Source organism: Malania oleifera, chromosome 8, assembly GCF_029873635.1.
Source record: "Malania oleifera isolate guangnan ecotype guangnan chromosome 8, ASM2987363v1, whole genome shotgun sequence".
NCBI lineage: Eukaryota > Viridiplantae > Streptophyta > Magnoliopsida > Santalales > Ximeniaceae > Malania > Malania oleifera.
The window spans coordinates 39,273,960-39,293,484 of record NC_080424.1 but is presented as its reverse complement, the minus strand read 5'-3'; the positions used below and the strand labels follow the sequence as shown (position 1 = coordinate 39,293,484).

The 19,525-nt window shown below is 37.2% G+C and overlaps 1 protein-coding gene across 3 annotated transcripts in view; it reads left to right on the top strand.

The window, feature by feature from the left end:
- The window catches only part of LOC131162504 (uncharacterized), a 62,204-nt gene that overhangs the window by 11,515 nt on the left and 31,164 nt on the right, over nt 1-19,525 (top strand). For all 3 annotated transcript variants that reach the window (XM_058119069.1, XM_058119070.1, XM_058119068.1), the window contains 5 exons: nt 1,596-1,669; nt 2,057-2,140; nt 2,356-2,436; nt 3,663-3,743; nt 18,057-18,149. In XM_058119069.1, coding sequence (XP_057975052.1) covers nt 1,596-1,669; nt 2,057-2,140; nt 2,356-2,436; nt 3,663-3,743; nt 18,057-18,149 — 413 coding nt within the window. The remainder of the gene's footprint in view (nt 1-1,595; nt 1,670-2,056; nt 2,141-2,355; nt 2,437-3,662; nt 3,744-18,056; nt 18,150-19,525) is intronic.

The window sequence follows — 19,525 nt, the reverse complement described above, 5'->3', positions numbered from 1 at the left end:
GACAATATCATTTGCAATCAACATACACCATGGAGCCTCAACTTTTATATTCCTAGTGAGTTCATCAATCTCCAATGTAAAATATAATTTCATTGAGGCTTGACAAGTTTTATGGTGGTTATCAGCTAGCTAATGCCACTCTCCTCCTTTATCCTTGCCTGGGTGCAGCCTTGAGTGGATTAAGACATTTAAATGCATCCCAGTCGAAGTTTGGCCTACTAATATATACGGGAAACTAATTAAGAAAATTACAAACTCACTCTTAAAACACATATTTGGAAACAAACCTCCCACATGATCATAACCCTTGCTACGTTAAGCCAATTCTTTTTGCAATCGGCTTCTAAATGGATCAAATTGATCCATTCAATTACTAGGTTGCCGCTGTACATCAGCTTGTCAAGCTTATTGACCAATACACACATGAAGGTTTTCTTATTAAGTGTTTTCTTGGAAAATGTCACATCTCGCAGAAGCTATGGCTCTTAATTAAAGATATTAAGTGGCTTTTATCTCAATTTGAGTTAGTTCAAATTACACATTTAGAGTGAAGCTTGTAAAGTTGCTGATTGCCCAGCTAATATAGGTCATTCTACTAGTGGTTTCAGATTTTGGAATGCTGTGTTAGCTCCTATGGATAGAGGGATGATGTATCTATAGTTTAGTTTATTTCTTGTACACATTCTAGTTATTGATTAAAAGAATTTTCTTTATCTTTAAAAAAATGGTTATAAATTTTAGTCCTGTTTGAACTTTGTAGCTAGGAATATGGAATTGGTTTGTGGGGTTTGTCAGGCTTTTTAACCAGCTCATATGTGAAGATTCTGTTATTTGCTGTTTACTTGGCAAATGTAGGGATAAAATGTGGAAGCTATGGTTCTTACTTAGTTAAAGATACTAAGTGGCTTTTATCTCAATTTGAGTTAATTCAAATTGCATGTGTATAGGGAAGCTAATAAAACTGCTTATAGGGAAACTAATAAAATTGCTGATTCTGTAGCTAATAAGGTCATTCTACTGCTGGTTACAGATTCTTGAATACTTTGTTCCCTCCTGTGGATAGAGTGTCAGTGGATGGTGTATCTATGGTATATTTTCCTCATTGTACATGTATTGTTATTGATTTAAGGAAATTTTCATTGCGAAAGAAAAAAGAGAGCTCATAAGTTGTAACTTTTAGTTTGGTCTGAACTTTATTGCCAGCTGGTAGTGGAAAAGGTTTGGGGCTGGCTCTGGCAGGCTCATTGATCAATGCACACATGAAGAATATATTGATGATTGCTATGTTGACAGGGACTTCTTGTTGCCTATGCAGTGAATGTGTCATTATATTTAGTGAGGGTGTCTGGTGGCAAGTGTCAACAGCCCATTTTATTCCATATCACTGTTCTTGAGTCACAATGCTGACCACGACATTGAAGTGTTAATCTTTTTTCTTATTTGATTAGCCACATCACTTTTATAAATATGATTTTGCTTTTGGGCCAATCTGCTTTTACCAACTAATATATGAGGTGCTGTTTTTCCTCTAAATTGCTAATTATGTTGTTCTTATTATCTTATTGATGAACATGTTTTCTTCCATGTGGTTCCAGCATTATATCTCCATGCTGTAACAGAGACAAAGCTTGTCGTGGATACTTCAAGGGGAGAAACTCTACGTATCAATGTAATGTAATTATTTTGACTCTGGAAATAATAAAATAGCTTGTCAATTGCAGGAAATGCTGTTGTTTACCATACAAATTTACTCTTATTCTGTTATTATATTCCACTACCCTGCATTCTCAATCAAACACCCTAAAGTTTTTACTTTAACCATCTCATGCTGCATTGACGATAAATGGATCTTCAGTGCTTGAATTTTGAAGATTTTTAATTATTTTATAATTTTTGAAATCATTTCTTTGGCTGGCATTGAGAATATCCATGATTTTGAATCTCATGATATATTTGCTTTAGTCTCGTATTCTGTTACAGTAGTTTTATCTTTTATAGAGTTGCTGCCACTGTGGTTCTCATCAATTTCCCTGTCCTTGTATTTTTGAATGTGCAGTTTGATGTCACTTTTCCAGCCCTTCCTTGCTCCATACTAAGTCTTGATGCCATGGATATTAGTGGAGAGCAACATCTTGATGTAGTACGTATTGAAATTGATTCACATGGCCCATGCTTTAGTCAATGCATTTTTTAAAGAGAAGAATGTGTCATCATAGTTATGTTCCAAATTTAACGTACATGCATGAACATAAGAACAAACATGTATGTATGAATGTGCAAGTATACTGGTTATTGTTATCCTCAACTTTGTTTATATGTTGAATGGCATATTTTGATTTCCCATTTAACTTGTAGAGACATGACATAATCAAGAAGAGAATAGATGTGCATGGCAACGTGATTGAAGTGAGGCAAGATGGAATTGGTGCCCCAAAGGTTAGCAGTAAATATATTCATGGAAATGCTTCTTTTTAGGATCAACAGCTTTTATTTAACATGCATGCAATCAAACAAGGTTGTACTTTAGCAACTTTAATCTTGAAGGAATATATAACTGTTATTATTGTTGGTATGGAGTTTGCTTGTGACGGTATATCTGACTTTGTTTAATTTGGTGTTTATTGTATTACTAACCTCTTTACTATTGGTTTTCCATGGGGTTGTTTATTGGCTGGGTGCTGCTGCCTGACATCATTCATAATTTCAGGAGACGTGTGGCTTGGGTATATATTGGCCCTCCTGAAATCACTTTCCTGGGTGTCTCCTATGCTCGGGAATAGACGGGAATATTTTTGTCTGGTTTGCTGATGAGGATTCATGGGAATTACTTGGATATTCTATTCTTGTTTTAAGAAGATTATCAGAATAACCCTGAATATACTAATTTGTCATCTTTAGCGATATATTTCATTAATACTAATCACAGTATAGCAAATAACTAAATAAATAAATAAAGCAACATCAGCGACGACAACTGCAACATGATGTAGCAAAGTTGTGCGGGAGAACAAATGATAGGTTATTTTTTACCCAGTTGGAAGATTACACAAGCGAGAGGTGGGTTTTGAATACCCATGTTTTGGGAGTGTCTAGTGTTCGAAGGAAATCCAAGACACCCCTGCGACATAGAATTTTTGGGTTCTCAAACATGGGCATCTAACATTGCGAAGGCCACATTCCCGAAGTCCTACATGATAACCTGTGCCTTGAACCAAACTGGGTTCTAGTTATGGCTACTTCACCTTTGAAGAAATATGGAATTATCATCATTGGTATAATGTTCAATATGCCTAAATATATGCACATGGTCGTCCTAAAATTCATCGGAACTTAAATTAAAGAGGCTGCAGGGGACAGTTGGCAGAAATACTTGGGTTCATTGAGTGTGTATATTGTAAGAATAACCATTTTGTCCTTGATTTACTATGGCATTTTTTATTGGTGGGCTTGCTGCTAAACTATTCATAATTTCAGAGTCAGTTACAAATGTCCTGTTGAAAAGTAACCAACACAGTGTGTCTACCTTTCCTTTCCTTATGCTCTGCAGTTATGGTTCTGAAATATATTGTCTAGAAATGCATCTAGGAACTATACATTTCTCTGCATACTTTTTTTTTGCTCTTGCCTGTTATTTGACTTGGTGATTTTTCTGCTTGAAACAGATTGATAAGCCTTTACAAAGACATGGTGGCAGGCTTGAACACAATGAGACATATTGTGGTTCATGTTATGGGGCAGAGATGGTATGCTTGTGTTTTATCCTTGCACTGAAATGAAGTTATATCATGTTTTGGCTTGCAAGTTATATGCAGTTTCTTAATGGTTAATCCATTTAAACAATATTGTTTTAGAAGGATGCTTGTCTGCTGTATAGTACATTCAGTACCCATTTGGAGCTTTAATAAGATTATAAATAAGATAAATATGACCGTGGTGACATTTTTTTTTTAGGGGGGGGGGGTGTTTAAATTTTCAGTGTACAGATTATTGTTTTTTTCCCACGAGAAAAAGAAGCTTTATTGAAACTATCAAGGAGAAGCAGATACAATAAAGGAGAACAAGAAGTTCTCTCATGACAACAGGAAAAGGAAAAATCAGCAATCAGTATCTACTTCATAAAGCCACCCAATCCAGAATGACATCCTGAAAAGATTAGGCCTTAAAAAAGCCTGCACTATAAGCCCCAAATAAGACGAATATTGCACCTCATCCGAAAGAAGCTCTATTGATGATATCTTTCCAAAAAATTCTAGCCTATGACACAACAAAAAGCACACCTCCACGACCTCTTAGCATCCTTACCCTTCCCAAAGCCTACAAAAGAAATAGTCAAGAGCTCTCCACCAACCTTGGACAAAACCACAGTTCACCAAGGACTCCAAAAAATTGTACTCCACAAGCCCATTCAGTGCAGTATAGAAACAAATGATGTGCATCGTCAGGGCTATTATTCCCACACACAAGACATATAATTATGAAAACGTAGACAGAGAACGACTCTCCTTGTATAATTCTGAAAATGAAACTATTTATCGTGCAATTATGGAGGAATAAAGGGCAACAGATGTAGTTTTAGGGGAAGACAAGAATAGAGGATGTGAGCGTTGATGGGGTTTCCCTGTAGAGGATGCAGTTTTTCTCTCATGAAAAGAACTGCTTCAGATGAAGGCCTGAACCAAGAAGGAAAGTTGCTAGGTTTTTTGAACCCAATATGCAGCTCAGCCTTCTGATGATAATTATATTGCTCCCAATCCCACACCATTTGTGGCGACAAAGGATCTCAAAGTTAGTCAATCATATCAGGCAAACAGTGCATATTTCCAAGAATGCTTTTCCAGTCTTTTTGTTGCTTCACATAAACTTTGCTTCCTCCTTATGCCATAGGGAGTTAACTACCGAGCAGTCTTCCAATACTGTGGACCTTTTAGAGGATGAGAGGAAAAAACCTGTCTGCTCAGAATTTCGAGAAGAGTTGGGTTTGGATTTGTAGAGAGAGAGGTTGAAGAAAAGAACCTGGGGAAGAAAGGGTCGAAGAAATTAAGAAATTGTATAGGTTAGCATCATCAATTAATTATATATGTCAAAGGGAATGCATCAGTGTTTTTTATTTGTGTCAAATGAAGATTCTTTTTTGGAATGTTTTGAGGATTAGGGGGAGATGGCAAGAGGAGAGTCCTAAGGAGTTGGTTAATATGATTAACTAAGTTACGAGAAGTTAACACTTTCCTGATAAGAAGCATTTTGAATTCTAGGTGTAGAGTTTGTGCTATCCTCTCTTCCTTTGGCACTTCTAGGGTCAGATAAGGTTGCTTTGATCAATGGGGTCTTTCTCTTTATTAGTTCTGCTAGGTTTCAGGAGGTGGTGTAACAAGTCAATCTATGGACCAAACTTGCCCTAGAAAAATTCGTTCTTTGAAGCATTAGTTAGTGTTTTTGGGCTATGCTGTTCCTGGTGGGTGGTAGGGGGTTTTAATGTCTTGGGGATTGATTAGCGGTTTTGAGGGTTTCTAGCTTTATGAGGAGCTTTGATTTTTTTTTGTTTATTCGAGATTGTCGACTTAGGAACATTCTTTTAACCAATGGTGGTTCACATGGGTGGCATTTGGCGACAAACAAGCATCTTCTTGCACTAATAGATTCTTGTTCACCATGTGAGAATATGTTGGCGACAAACAAGCATCTTCTTGCACTAATAGATTCTTGTTCACCATGTGAGAATATGTTTTTCCTCACATGGTATAGGAGATTCTTGTTAGGCCTTCTTCTAATCATTGCCATGTGTTTCTTGATTCAAACCCATTGTAGTGGTGTCCCACCCCACCCCCTTTAGATTTGAGAATATAACACCCCTTCATTTAGGGAGAGCATGATGGTTAGGTGCGGGAGTGTTAGGTTGAGTTGTGGGAGGGCTATGAATTGATGAAAAGTTGAAGTTCATTAATCGAAATTCAAACAATGGAACAAAGAGGTCATTGGGTGTATCTTAGTGGAGAAAAACAGCTTTGAAATGGTGGTCCTAGATAGGTTAGAGGAGTGTGGTTTGCTAGTCGAGGAGGATAGGCTAGAAGGACTGTCCTGTGAAATAAATTGAACGCGTTGTTATTGATAGAGATGTGAGTTGGCATCAGAAATTAAGTATGAAGTGGGTTTGAGAAGGGGATTGCGTTTTGTGGTCCCCCCCCATAGAGTAGCTAGTGGGATAAAAAGGAGAAGTTCTATAGAGGAGCTAGAAGTGGAGTCAAGGATCTTTGTGAGGGGTAATACTCATGTTATAGATTTGGAGGGGCTTGGTTGGAGTCCCATTGGGTAAAGCTCAATGCCGTGGCTTGAAAGGCCTTTCAAAGCTGACGAAATTTAACACGCGCACGCACATTAAAACCCACACACGCATGCACGCACCCCTATCTCATATGAGTAGGGGAAAAGCTCTAGGCTTGGATGGATGCACAATGGCCATTTTCCAGGACAGCTGGGAGGGGGACATCTTGGGGTTCTTTAGGGAGTGGTGCTGGGTGAATTCTAATTTTTAGGCTTTAATTCCAAAAGGAGGAGAGATCTTGGAGGGTTAGGAATTTTAGTCCCATTATCCTAGCCACTAACTAGTCCTTATGAGATCCTTTCTAAGGTTTTATCAAAAAATTGGGAGAGGCTTGGGGGGTCCATGGCTTCGCATTCATCAAAGATAGACAAACTTCAGACGCAGTGTTGGTGGCTAATAGGGTGGTTGAGGATGTCAGGAGGAATAGGAGGGTGCTCATCTTTAAGTTGGATTTGAGAAAGCTTATGTTATGATGAGCTGGGGATTTTTGGATGGTGGTACGATTTGGAAAGGTTTGGGGGCTGTGTGTAGAAGTTGATTAGAGGTTTGTTGAGATCTATATCTATTTGTCAGTCATCGTTGATGGTTAGCCTAGAGAGTAGCTTAAGGTCTTCTAGGGGCTTAGGCAAGGGAATGTGTTATCTTTGCTTTTGTTCACCCTTGCAGTAGATGTTTTGAGTAGGATACTTATATGTGCTCAGGACTTGAGTAGCTCAAGGCTTCCCAGGGGCTTAGGCAAGGGAATGTGTTATCTTTGCTTTTGTTCACCCTGGCCGTAGATGTTTTGAGTAAGACACTTATGTTTTCCCCGAGACTTGAGGGTGATTAGAGGTCTTCCAGTTGGGGGGGGGGGGGGGGGGGAGGGGAGGTGGTTGAGATGTCTTATCTTCGTTTACAATACCATGCTATTCCTTGAGGAAAATGTCATGGCCTTCTGAAAGGCAATTATTTTGTTGAAAATCTTTGAGAAGTTTTCAGGTTTAAAGATCAATGTCCAAGAGTCGTCTAGCGGGCATTAATCCAGAGACAAGGTTTTAGAGGGCTTTGAGGCTTTAGAGGGTCTGATTTCTTACAATAGACGTTTTCTTATCTTGATCTCCCCTTTGGTGGCAACCTTAGCTTTGTGACTTTTGGAGAAGGTTGGAGGGGTGGAAAAGGGTGTACTTATCTTGCAAGGGTTGATCACACTCATAAGTGCCTCCCTCTCCAACACCCTAATTTATTACTTATACCTTTTTAAGTGTGTTGCTAGGATTCTTGAGAGGTTGATGCAAGGCTTTCTTTGGCCAGATAATGGAGAAAATAGGAGATCATCTCATTAGCTGGGAGGTTGTTAGGTGCCCTAAATCTGAAGGGGGGCTGGGGCTTGGTAATGTGGTCAGCAAAAACATCTTTTTAATAGGTAAATGGTTGTGGAGGTTCCCTTAGAGGTTAACTCCCTCTAGCACAAGAGTGATAAGAAGTATGGGCTGAATGGATGGATACTGAAGAAAGTGGCATTGTTTCTCATGCAAGTCCCTTGAAGTTCATCTCCCAATTGCTTGTCTTTTCTTTCTGCCCATCCGTTTTTGAGTGGGTAATGGTAACAGGGTTCAGTTTTGGGAAGTTGCTTGGGTTGGCATGAGCTCATAGAACTGATGGTGCCTTTTCTGTTTAAGTTTTCTTCCCTTCACTATGCACCTATCAGCTCTTTCTTTTCTTCTAAGATGTGTCTCTTTCTTGAGATTTTGACTTTTTATGGAATCTCATTGAAAGAGAGGTTGATGAGCTCTTCACCTTGCTTTCTGCTTGGATCATTTTGTTCCCTTTCATGGGTAATGAGAGGGTTTGGACGTGTGATTCCTCCGGGCTCCTTTCTTCCAAATTTTTTTCCATCACCCCTTGAAAACTCCTTCCCCCAACTTATTTTCTCAGAGCCACAACATTTGGTACACAAAGGACCCCTTTTAAGCTTCAAGTTTTCATCTTGATAGTGACTCTCAATATGGTTAACATGCACGATATGTCACACATCTGGAGATCTTATAAGTCTCTCAGTCTCGATATCTGCTTGATGTGCCACAAGTCCATGAAACTGACACTTATCTGTTCCTCCATTGTTGGACGACAAAGCATCTTTGGAAGGCTCTTTCTCCTGCTTTTTGTGATGCTTGAGTGGTGCCTAGGATTGTGAAAGACTTCTTACTTTAAGAGGTTTTGGGGTTTTGGGAAGAGTGTTATGGTGCTTTGCAGTTTTTTCCAATTCTGTAGACTGTTTGGCTCAAGAAGAATGCTAGAACCTTCAAGGGTCAATCTAGCTCTCCTAGATTTTTATGGGATAGACTTGTGTTTTGGGCATTTTGTGGGCTCGCTCTTTTTGTATTTTCTGGGGGCTGGCCTTGTCTGATCTTCAAAGAGATTAGGGGGCAGCTGTAGCTTTGTTTTTATTGTTTGCATTTTTCATGTTGTTTTTTGGAGCTCATCCTGTCCTCCTCCCCTTGTAATTGTGTTCTATTTTGTTGATAAAATTTTCTCTTATCCTAAAAAAAGACACATATTGGGAGATTAAGCTTTAGGCGGCTTCCTACTCTGCTGCAGATTGTTAGTGTTACCTCTATAAAGTGCAACCAGCGAAACAATGTCTTTATCTTATAAGGAACTTTAGCCTCTCATATACCCTGATACAGAGGAGAAAGTACACCAGCCTTAATAAGGTGACAAATGAATTATTTACACACATCATTCTACTGGAGATTGGCAACCCTCCAGCACAATAAGCAAATTAAATCCCTTCTAAAATGAAATCCCAAGAGAAGGAATTCCTCTTGAGAATAAGAAATGAGGAATTCACCACGTTGAAATGAGAAAAAATATGATACAATCTAGCTAAGGAACAGGATAATGCAGCAGACCCCCCTTCCTCCTTTAAACATCTTCCCAAAACCTAATAAGATTACCTCTACCTAATTGAAACTTCATTGGAGGAAGAAAGGGTAAACCTGCAAAATGAACCTCTAAGGACTCTGAAGAACTTCTAAAGCTCAAATTAGCATCCTACCAGTTGGTTTATATGCCAAGTTTAACTATTATCACTTTGTGCCAAAGGGATTCTTTCCCAAGGGAACCACGAGAACCACTTAACCGAAAGGGCAGTGTTTTTAGAGGCTAAATTTTACCAAGACCGAACCCTCCTTCGTTCAATCTACAAGCCACCTCCCACTTAACCAAGTGATCTCAGTTCTCCACTACACCTCATAATCCTCTCAAGCTTTTGAGCCACCCCTCCCAGAGTCCTAAGAAGAGAGAAAAAATACAAGTAATGGCAGAAAGGCTGGTCTGTATGAGAGCACTTGCACTAACTAAAGAGAACAATACTCTCGTCCAACTGTCCCACCGCTTTGCTATCTTGGTCACCACTGGATCCCAAAAAGCCAAAGAGCGTGGCTTTCCTCCAATGGGTCTTCTAAATAGGTCAAAGATCAGTCTAGAACACAATGCCCAGTTTGGGAGATCAGCTCCAACATCTTTTCAGAACTAAGATTTACCAACTCAACACTACTCCTACCCAAATTAATTCTAAGATCAGAGACCCTCTCAAAAATCTGCAGTATGCTGAGAACTTAAACTAAAAGAGTCAACATGGTCATCTGAGAAAAGAGTGGAGCATATGCATGTATACTGCATTTCAGAGCATGTGCCATACCATGGTCCCATTACAATCCTATTGTTGTATCTGTCCTCCATGGTTTCTTCATGTATTTACTCTTCTGATCTGAATCCATGCCTCTGAAAAGTAGTGAAGCATATCTTTGCACATAAACACACTTTACACTACTATCACTTTGACTGATGGTTACCTTAGGTCGATTGTCATTTAACCATCTTTTGTTCAACAGAAAAATTCCTATTCATCATCACCATTGGTCCCTTTATGACTATAGAATTTGTTCCATTCCTTTCAAGTTTCTTCCCCAATTTGATTTGCCTTCACCAGTCTTATTCACCCGTGTCTTTAGTTTCTGTGAGTGCTTGATGGAGAGAGAGAGAGGGTGTGTGCACACGTGTGTGGAGGATAGAGTAGTTTCGATTTTTGTTTATGGGAATACAAACACCAGTTTTGCTTGCTCGTGTTATGATTTTAAGGGAAAATAATTATGCAAGGTTCTTTTAGCATTGTTGATTTTTTAGCGGATTATGAAATCGAACAATACTATTTACCTATTTGCTTTGATTTATTCTTTCCTTTCAACATAACCTGAGAAATTTTCAATGTTTAGCAAATTAAAAACATAACTAGTTTATCAAAAGTTACATAGTTCAAGTAAAATGATTGATGCTGGACAATGAAGAGAGAAAAAGAAAGAGAAATAGAAGAGATAGAATAGAAGATAAATAGAAGGAAGAATTAGGGAACAGATGAAGTGGGTGGGAATGAGGAGGAGGAGAAGAAAGCAGATGTCGGATAGAGAGGGAGAGTGTCAACCATACGAACAAAGAGATGGAGAGAGAGGCATCGAGTTAGAGGTGTAGAGAGAGAGGTGTGAGATATGAACTTAGGCAATCCAATTAATCCAAATCTATCCCTTGCATCAAAGCCTATATATATGGCAACTAAAAAGTAAGAAACCCTTAGATAAAACAATAAAATATTACATAATAACCTCAAACTAATGAAAAATTATAAAATAACTCAAAAGTACTTCTATCCAAATAGAATCCTAAAATAACTAAAATTTCCAAAATAAGCTAATGTCCTGAACTATGCAAAATCTTGTACTTGTAAACCTGTGCCTCTTATAAAAGTGCTTAAAAGGCGGCACAACCAGTCCTCCCTCATATTCCCTCGTTCAAAAGGACCCGACTCTGGATAGTTAGACTCATAGTTACCTCAGTAGCTGTTCCCCAGGCTTCGGGAACCGTGATCCAGATTGCACATACTGATTTGTGGGTCAATAGCATCCTGGATCAATGGGGCTCAGGACCTAAATCACTAAAAACGTGATCCAGATTTGTGATAATTTTAAAATAAAAAATCATATGAAAATATTCATTGCTGCTGCAAACCCTGCTACAGAGGGAGAGAAGAGGGCTTCCTATGGCTGCGAAGCCTGCGGCAAGAGAGAAAAGAGGGCTTTAGTGAAGCCTGAGACAAGACACAGAGGAGGGCTTCCTGCTGCTGCAAAGCTTGCGACAAGAGAGTTTAGGGGGCTTCATGCTGCTGCGAAGCGCAGAGAAGAGAGAGAAGATATCTTCCTGCTGCTGCAGTGGTAGATGGATCCAAATGAGAGAGACTGAGAATTTTATGAGAACAGCAGAACTCCCGGTTTGTTTTGGGATGGAGTTGTGTTTCGTGCCTCTTTTTGGAATCATTATTTTGGGTTTTTCTGGGTGATATCGCTGCCTGACCTGCAAATTTGATTAGAGGGCAGCTCTTTTCTAATTGTTTACATATATATATATATATATATATATATATATATATTTGTTTTTGCCCCCTTCTATGGAAGACAGCTTGTTGTCATCACTTTGTACTCTGTTAGTATATTTTCTCTTATCCAAAACAAAATTTACTTGTTTATTTGAGGAACACATTAATTTGCTATTAAAGAAATAAATTAATTTACTAATTAATTTTTTTTTTATCATTTATAATTCATAATTTATATAATTTAATTGAATAAGAAAAATAGCAATGTAGTTATATTTCTCCCACTGATATTTTGTTAAAAAATGAAAAAGAAATTTATAAAAGAATCTTTTTTTGTAATTGTTAGTATAATACATAAGTTAAATCTGCAAAAAAAATTAACTTCTTTAGGAGCACATTAATTTACAATTAATGAATTAAATTAATTTACTAATTAATTGTTTTATCATTTATAATTCATAATTTATAGAATTTAATTGAATAAGAAAAATACTCCTACGGAATTAAAAAAAAAAAAATGAAATTTATATAATATATATATATTTATATATTTGTAATTGCTAGTATAATACGTATATATATATATATATATATATATATTATATGTTTATACCTAGTTATGAAAATTGTTAATAATAATTTATATTTTACTACATTGAGATTAAAAACCATTCTAATTTTGGATGTACATTATTCCTTTCAATTACTTTTTAAAGCGTTTAAACAATAAAATGATTTTTTTTTTAAATAAAAGCCAGAAAGGAGGTGCTATAGTTACTCTTACAACTTTGCTAAAGTATGAAATATGATGCAATTATGTTTTTCTATGTTCTATGTTCCATCCTAAGTAAAGAGTTACTTCTAGCTGACATAGCACATTGACAAATCGACCCAAAAAAGTGGTTCAAGCTACCATGGTCTGAAATGGCATACCAACCCCCACTCCACCCCCTCCTCCCCACGCACCAAAGAACTCTACACCGCTAAAATAGCATACTCTGCTCTTGTTCTTGTTGCACTATGTTCGAGGTAACTATGGTTAAACTTCAAGTACCATACTAAGAGATTTGAATCAAGCTGACAAAGTTCATCTTTGAGAATCCAAGTAGAGCCTGAATTAGAGCAACCTCTCCATTTAATTAGGTATTGACGAAAATCTCCCTCAGAAGTAGTTACAAACTCATCATTTAATATGGTCTCAATCACATCCTACTACTTTGGAAACTTAATGAACTACAAAACCTGCACTAGCTCCATTAGACAAAGCAAGAGGCTCAAAGCTGTCTTAATAAGGTGTAAACTCCTCCAATTGAAAACAAGACTAATATTCATTTGATTAGGCAAATCAAGTATATGTGCATACCCAAGTTTTCTAATGATAGGAAAATGCTAATAGCTTGCGCATGCAATTTCTTGAATGAGAACTTGGGATAGATTTCAAGGTGATTGCAAAGTGCAAACCATGAAGCTATCACCTAAATTAAATTCTGTAGTCCGACAATGCATATCAATTGCCAATTTATAATGCATATTACTCCTGGAAAGTTTGCAGCTTAAGTTCAACATGCAAATCTTGAACATGATCCACATGAGACTGGCCAAGAAATATGGGCATGAGGAAGAACGTGATCAATAGGAGCGTAAGGTTTGTACCCCAAAGAGACTTAAATGGACTCTTACCTGTAAACTTGTTATAGAATTGTTATAAGCGAAAAAGTCCAAAGTGCCTTGTCCTCTATAATACACCTACGAAAATCGCTCAGACTACAATTAACAACCTTAGTTTGAGCATATGAAAGTGAAAGAGAACATCAAGCTGGTATCACACAATTTCTAAAGTGTCTTCTTAAAGTAACAAACTTCATACCCCTATCACACAATAGAGTTAGGGAAACCATGTAGTAACAAACTTCATATCCCTATCACACAATAGAGTTAGGAAAACCATGTAGTTTGACAACTTTCCAGAAGTGTTTGGCGATATGTGAAGCACAAAAACATGAGAACAAGGAAAAAAGAACATATCAATGACCACGAAATGGAATTGTGACCTCAAAATCTTAGGGCAAAATCAATACTCGAAATTCTGTCCATTGAATGTGTGACAAAGGAAGTGATTTATGAAGTTGAGTGTTATTGTTTTGTAGTTTTTGATGAGTGTGCAACATTGGGAAACTATCCTCACATCATCTCTCTTTAAAGAAGACTTACAACTCAAGGGCAATGGTTTTATCTCTACCTAAATGGCTAGCTAAACCACTTCCATGTTAATTCTAAACTAGAATTGTCTAAATGAAATGCGGGGCTTTGCTAGCGCTTTTAAATAGGTAACTATTATGAATAGCAAAGTCTATTGTCCATATGGTTAGCTCTATTCACCTCTTGAAGGATGAAAGTAAAATTACGACAAGTCAAATACTTATCCTCTAATTTCAATCCTACAACCTCAACCCTTGTCACATGATGAAGAGTTACTACTTGGTTGAGGCTGTTGGCAACCTTATTCTCAACACTAGAATGATGTTCGAGAACAATGGTGTACTCATTCAAGGACTCTACCCACCTAGCGTGCTTGAAACCCAACTTCTTCTATGAACTCAAATGTCTCAATGCTCGGTGGTTAGGATGGAGTACAAATTCCTCAAGTAACTAAAGTTGGGGAAGGGTTTAACCACAAGTCTCCTGTATTTGATGGTGGTCTCATTGATGGCTCTACTATTTGTGCACATCTTAAATGAGCCCTTAGCGAGCTGAGCTACTTGTGAGCGGCTTGGCTTAGTTGGGCTTGGGACTCACTCATTCAGATAGTAAACGAGCACTTACTGAGTCAAGCTCCTCGAGTTTCTTGTGAGCGACTTGATTCGTTTGCAACCTTAGTGGCACATCACACTAAATCCTCTCCTTATCAACTTCCATTAGGTTGGGTTCCAAGCATCTTGTGGTGACAAGTAGATTTGTCTTGTTTATGCAATTTACTGAAAGGATGGGGGTATGGCTCATCGCACTAAATCCTCTCCTTGTCAACTTCCATTAGGATGGGTTCCAAGCATCTTGTGGTGACGAGCAAATTTGTCCTGTTTATGCAATTGACTCAAAGGATGGGGGTATGGCTCAAGCTCGATGTTTAATTTGCTTGAAGTGGTATGTGGGCAATGGAAATTTTAAGGGGATGTGTTTGACAGATGTTCAGTAGGGTTGGAAGTCCCTTCTAAGGGTGTGCTGGTTTGAGTTTGATGTATTTTTTATGTTTTCATTTTTTTTTTTTTTTTTGTTTTGTTTTTTGGGGTTTCCCAGATTTTGTTAAGTAGATGTCTTCTCTTCTGATTTTACGTTCTTTATTTATCTAATGAATTTCTTTTTCTATAAAAAATAATTATTTGAAGTGGTTTTAGGGACACAATCATGCCATTAGCCACATAAATAACCATTTTACGTGTCATATCCTCATGTTTGATGAAGGTGCAAAAACAAGACATTTTTGCTTCTTCTTGTCAATAGTGATGAGCAGGACACTTCGACCTTGCATGTCATATCCCTACGTTTGATGAAGTTGGAAAACAAGACATCTCCCCTTCTTGTTGTCAATGGTGAGCTAGACATACCACAATAACACTATCAACCTCCTTAGAATCTTCAACTGGATCAACCTTATCGTTTGAGTATTCAACTTTTACAACTTGATCTCAACGTCATGCTCCAAAGATGAGGCTTGTTAGGGGCAGTGGACAGCTAGTCTAGCATGGCAGTGATAGCACTACACAAATGAACTGCAAATCTAATGAGTGCTAGAACCACTAGAGCAATTTAGGGGTAGGGACTCTACATGCTTCACAATGCTCTTCGGGTAGGTAGACTTGGACAATGCTAGACTTGGAACAACATACCTAGGTTGAAGAAAAGATCTAAACTAGCTAGATTCACTTGTCAAAGAAGACATCTTGCAAGGAATCTTAAGATACTCCTCTATGACAATGGCTTTCAAGACTTCTGCCTCAAAAAACTCAAGTGAATACAACTCACCCTCTTTCTTTATATCCTCCTTAATTGGGTTACTGAACTGAATCATTGCGTGTTACATTCCCCAAACAATACGCCCCCTGAGCAAAATTCCTCATATTGTTCAGTATGACAGCCACATGGGTTGTTTTGTTGTGGTTCAAGAGCTCCCTAAACAAATCTTTCTTATAGGAAAGGGCTTATTTATCTTTTAGTCTTTGTCTCATTGCTTACCATTGGGTAATAGGGGGTTCATTTAATAGGGAGATTTTGTTACACAATTTTCCAATACGTTTTGGCTATACCTACAATTTTCTGCTTTGATAAATTTTTTCACTACACAAAATAATCCTCCAACTCTTCTATTTGATCTAAGAAGGCATTAGGCTCTAACCAGCCATTATATGTACACACATGCCTTTACCCTCTTTGTAATACCCGCAAAATCCTCTTGATCAAACATAGGTAGTTACCTATTACCTCTATTAGGAATTCTTTCATGATACTTACATAGGATAGTTGGGGTATGTTAGCGCTCTGCAGGATCAATTATTGATTGTACTGTTTAATTGAGGGTCACGATCCAAAATATGACTATAATGCTGTTGAGGCCCTTGAGGGACTTGCTCGTCTTATGGGTGGCTACTGGGACTCAAGGAGTCGAGAGAATGCCTTAGGCTTACTCTATTGAATAATGAGTTCCTTTTGGCTACTTGATAGATTCTCCTACACGTATGTAGCAAGATGCCTCCCAAACATTTCAGGACTTGTGCAATTTTTATTGAGTTGCTCAAATTTGTAGTCTAAAGTATCTATAAGCAAAGGCACTAACTTTGGGGGCTAAATGGTGAAATCTCCTGTGAGATTGGAAGTGAAATGTTTTTGTTTATTGTTGGCTATGATGCACAATAAGGCGAAATAAAATACAAATATTGAGGAAGATTAAATATTCAGTTATGTAAATAATTCCTAAACTACTATGATGCCCACAAAAAGCCATCAAATTTGATGCAAATAGAGTATCAAATGCCTACAAGGCACAAGGCGGAAAAATAGATAAATGTAAGAAATGATAGATAAAAGGGCTGAACGCACACGTGCGCACACACATACACACATTTTCTCATTTGTTTTTGTTTATTTTTTGGGGGCAATGGATAATCAAGAAAATGATTATGAAAAGTTAACTATATTCAAGAGCGAAGCTAGAAAGACAATATGCGCATTTCATTAATTGTTTTAGTTAATTGCTTGTTTTGTATAGAAGTCTTATAGGTGCTTTTAAGTAATTTATGAAAATCTATTTTGTTTTTTCCCCTTCTAAATATAGAATATAAAATTTCTTAAGAGGGAGAAAGAAAGGATAAGAAGGACAAGGCAACTTTCAAAAAGATTAAAAAAAAGGTACATCATAACACCACTCCAATTGTTGAAGAAATACTCCCAGAAAGACCCGAATAGAAAAACCAAAAGCAAAGCGAAATCATTTTAAAACCATATTCAACAAAGAAGGAGATGAATTGATAGAACTTATGAGAGTGGGGAGATGGGTGTGAAATTGGCTGTTTGATTCAGGAGATATCACAATTATTGCAAATAATGTCATTCCTTGAAAACTAGCATAGTTTTGTGGTCTTGGTGACACATAAATGTTTTACTTGGTTAGTGAATGTCTGAAAATACTGAAAATAGATCTTAATTGCTATTTATCTTCTCACGAAGTGAAGATGCGCCTCTGTTAATTCATTACTATGTGTAACTTGACTTCTTACTAGAGAAATTCATTTGACCCTACAATGGTAATTTGATTTGCTCTTTGGAACAAAAGATCCAAACTTGAATCTCTGATGGCATAGACATCTGGAATTTGTGTTTTGACTATTCCTTTCCCTCTTGACTCTCCTTCTTTGATCATACATGATATCTTTGACAAGAAATAACTTAATTTGTTCTTTTAGCACATAATATATGATCCATTGGGCAAGAAACATCTGCAATGTCTCCCATATGCTTATTTTCCTTCTTTTGTTGAAATGTCATTTTATTATCATAAAAATACGAACTGTTTAGTAAGTACATCTTGTGGCATCATTTTCCACTTCGTCACCCATAGAAGGAGTTGTTTCCCATCCATTATGGACCTAGGATTCTTTCATAATTGTGTTGAATCACTTGAAACTTTAGTATCATAATAGCATATTAATTCCATGAATATTTAACGAGAATTCTTATGTACCAAAGAGTTTAAAGCCTCCTACATTTTGAAGGAAAAAGTTTTCTTTGATTCCATATGTGAGTTTTACTCTATTTCTTATTCTTTGTACTACTCTGCAGGCAGATGAAGACTGTTGTAATTCGTGCGAAGAAGTACGTGAAGCATATCGAAAAAAGGGTTGGGCAGTGTCAAATCCAGATTTGATCGATCAGGTTTTTACTGTGTAATTTTTGTGTTTTAAGCTTCTTGGTTTTTTAGAGCTGCAAATTTTCCGAGTTAGATTTCATGTGGAGCTCCAAAATAGCTTGGACTGAGATGTGTGCAGTAATTGTTTGTATTTCCTTGAAGTGAAAGTATATCTCTAGTTGTTGCCGTAATGGATAGTGGTGATGTGGGGATAAAAAGTTTTTCTTTCCTTTTTTGTGTTTTTAATTATTAATATTCTAATTTATTAAGTTCTTTATTAAATAATCACCATTTTTGATAATTTTATGTTTTAAGTACTTGCAGACTTACATTTGGCTTCTCTTTGTATTTTCTCTAAGATGCTTTATAGATTAGCATGTTCATCCTTTTGGATTGTCTTGTGAATAGCGGGATATTTCTGCATTAGTCTTTGTTCAATGCATCCTTAATACTGTCAAATTTTCTCTTCGACAAATTTAGTAATTCGCCCCTCCCATGCCAGATTTTTTTTTTTTCCTTTTCTACCACTCATTGATCCTTAATTGCTTCCACTGCTTTGCAGTATCTTAGGGGAAATTGGAGGAATGACCCACATTTTTTGGTTGACAAAGTTTGTCAACTTTTTCCGAGTTAGAGTAGCCATAAGAAGCAGGGACTTTTGAGAGTACATCTATCATTTTGTCGTCTTTTCCATGTACTTTTGAGACATTTGGGCCCTTGTCATGCAGGATGAATGCTTAAAATTAAATATGCATTGCCTGGGAGCAGATGGTTGCTTTTTAGATGACGAGATGTTTTAAAGTTGTCTGTGTGTCAAGCTTAGTCCAATATCCTTGGTTTTGCCTTCACCCGACCAAAAACAGAAAGCATTCTTATGGTTCAGAAAACCACCATTGTGCTTGAATTACTTGTCATCAAGAACTTGTAGACTACAATTGTTTTAGATAAACAGAGAACCGTATTGAAGCAAGAAAGGAGTACAATCATGAAAATGGAAAAAAAAAAAAAAATCAGGGAGAACAAGATATCACTTGCAATAATCACTGAGGATGTTTTATGTTTGTGCATACAATTGCGTGCCCATAATGAAAATGCTGAACGTTATGTTCTAAGAAGATTTATGACATAGTTACACCAATGAAGGACGGGAAGGTGGAAATGGGTGTCAGGCTGTCAGCATAGCCCAAGATCTAAAATTCATTTAACTTTCTGAAATTTCAACATTCATGCCTCTCTCTCTCTCTTTCTCTCTCTGGGGGGGGGGGGGGGGGGTGACACTTGCACAAAATTGAAATTGATCTTTTTCTTGTGTTGAAGTTTCTGTTTAACCTTGGATTGAAACACCTACAAAAATTGTCCTTACAAACAGTTACTAATGTTTTGCACTGTAGCAACTCTACAT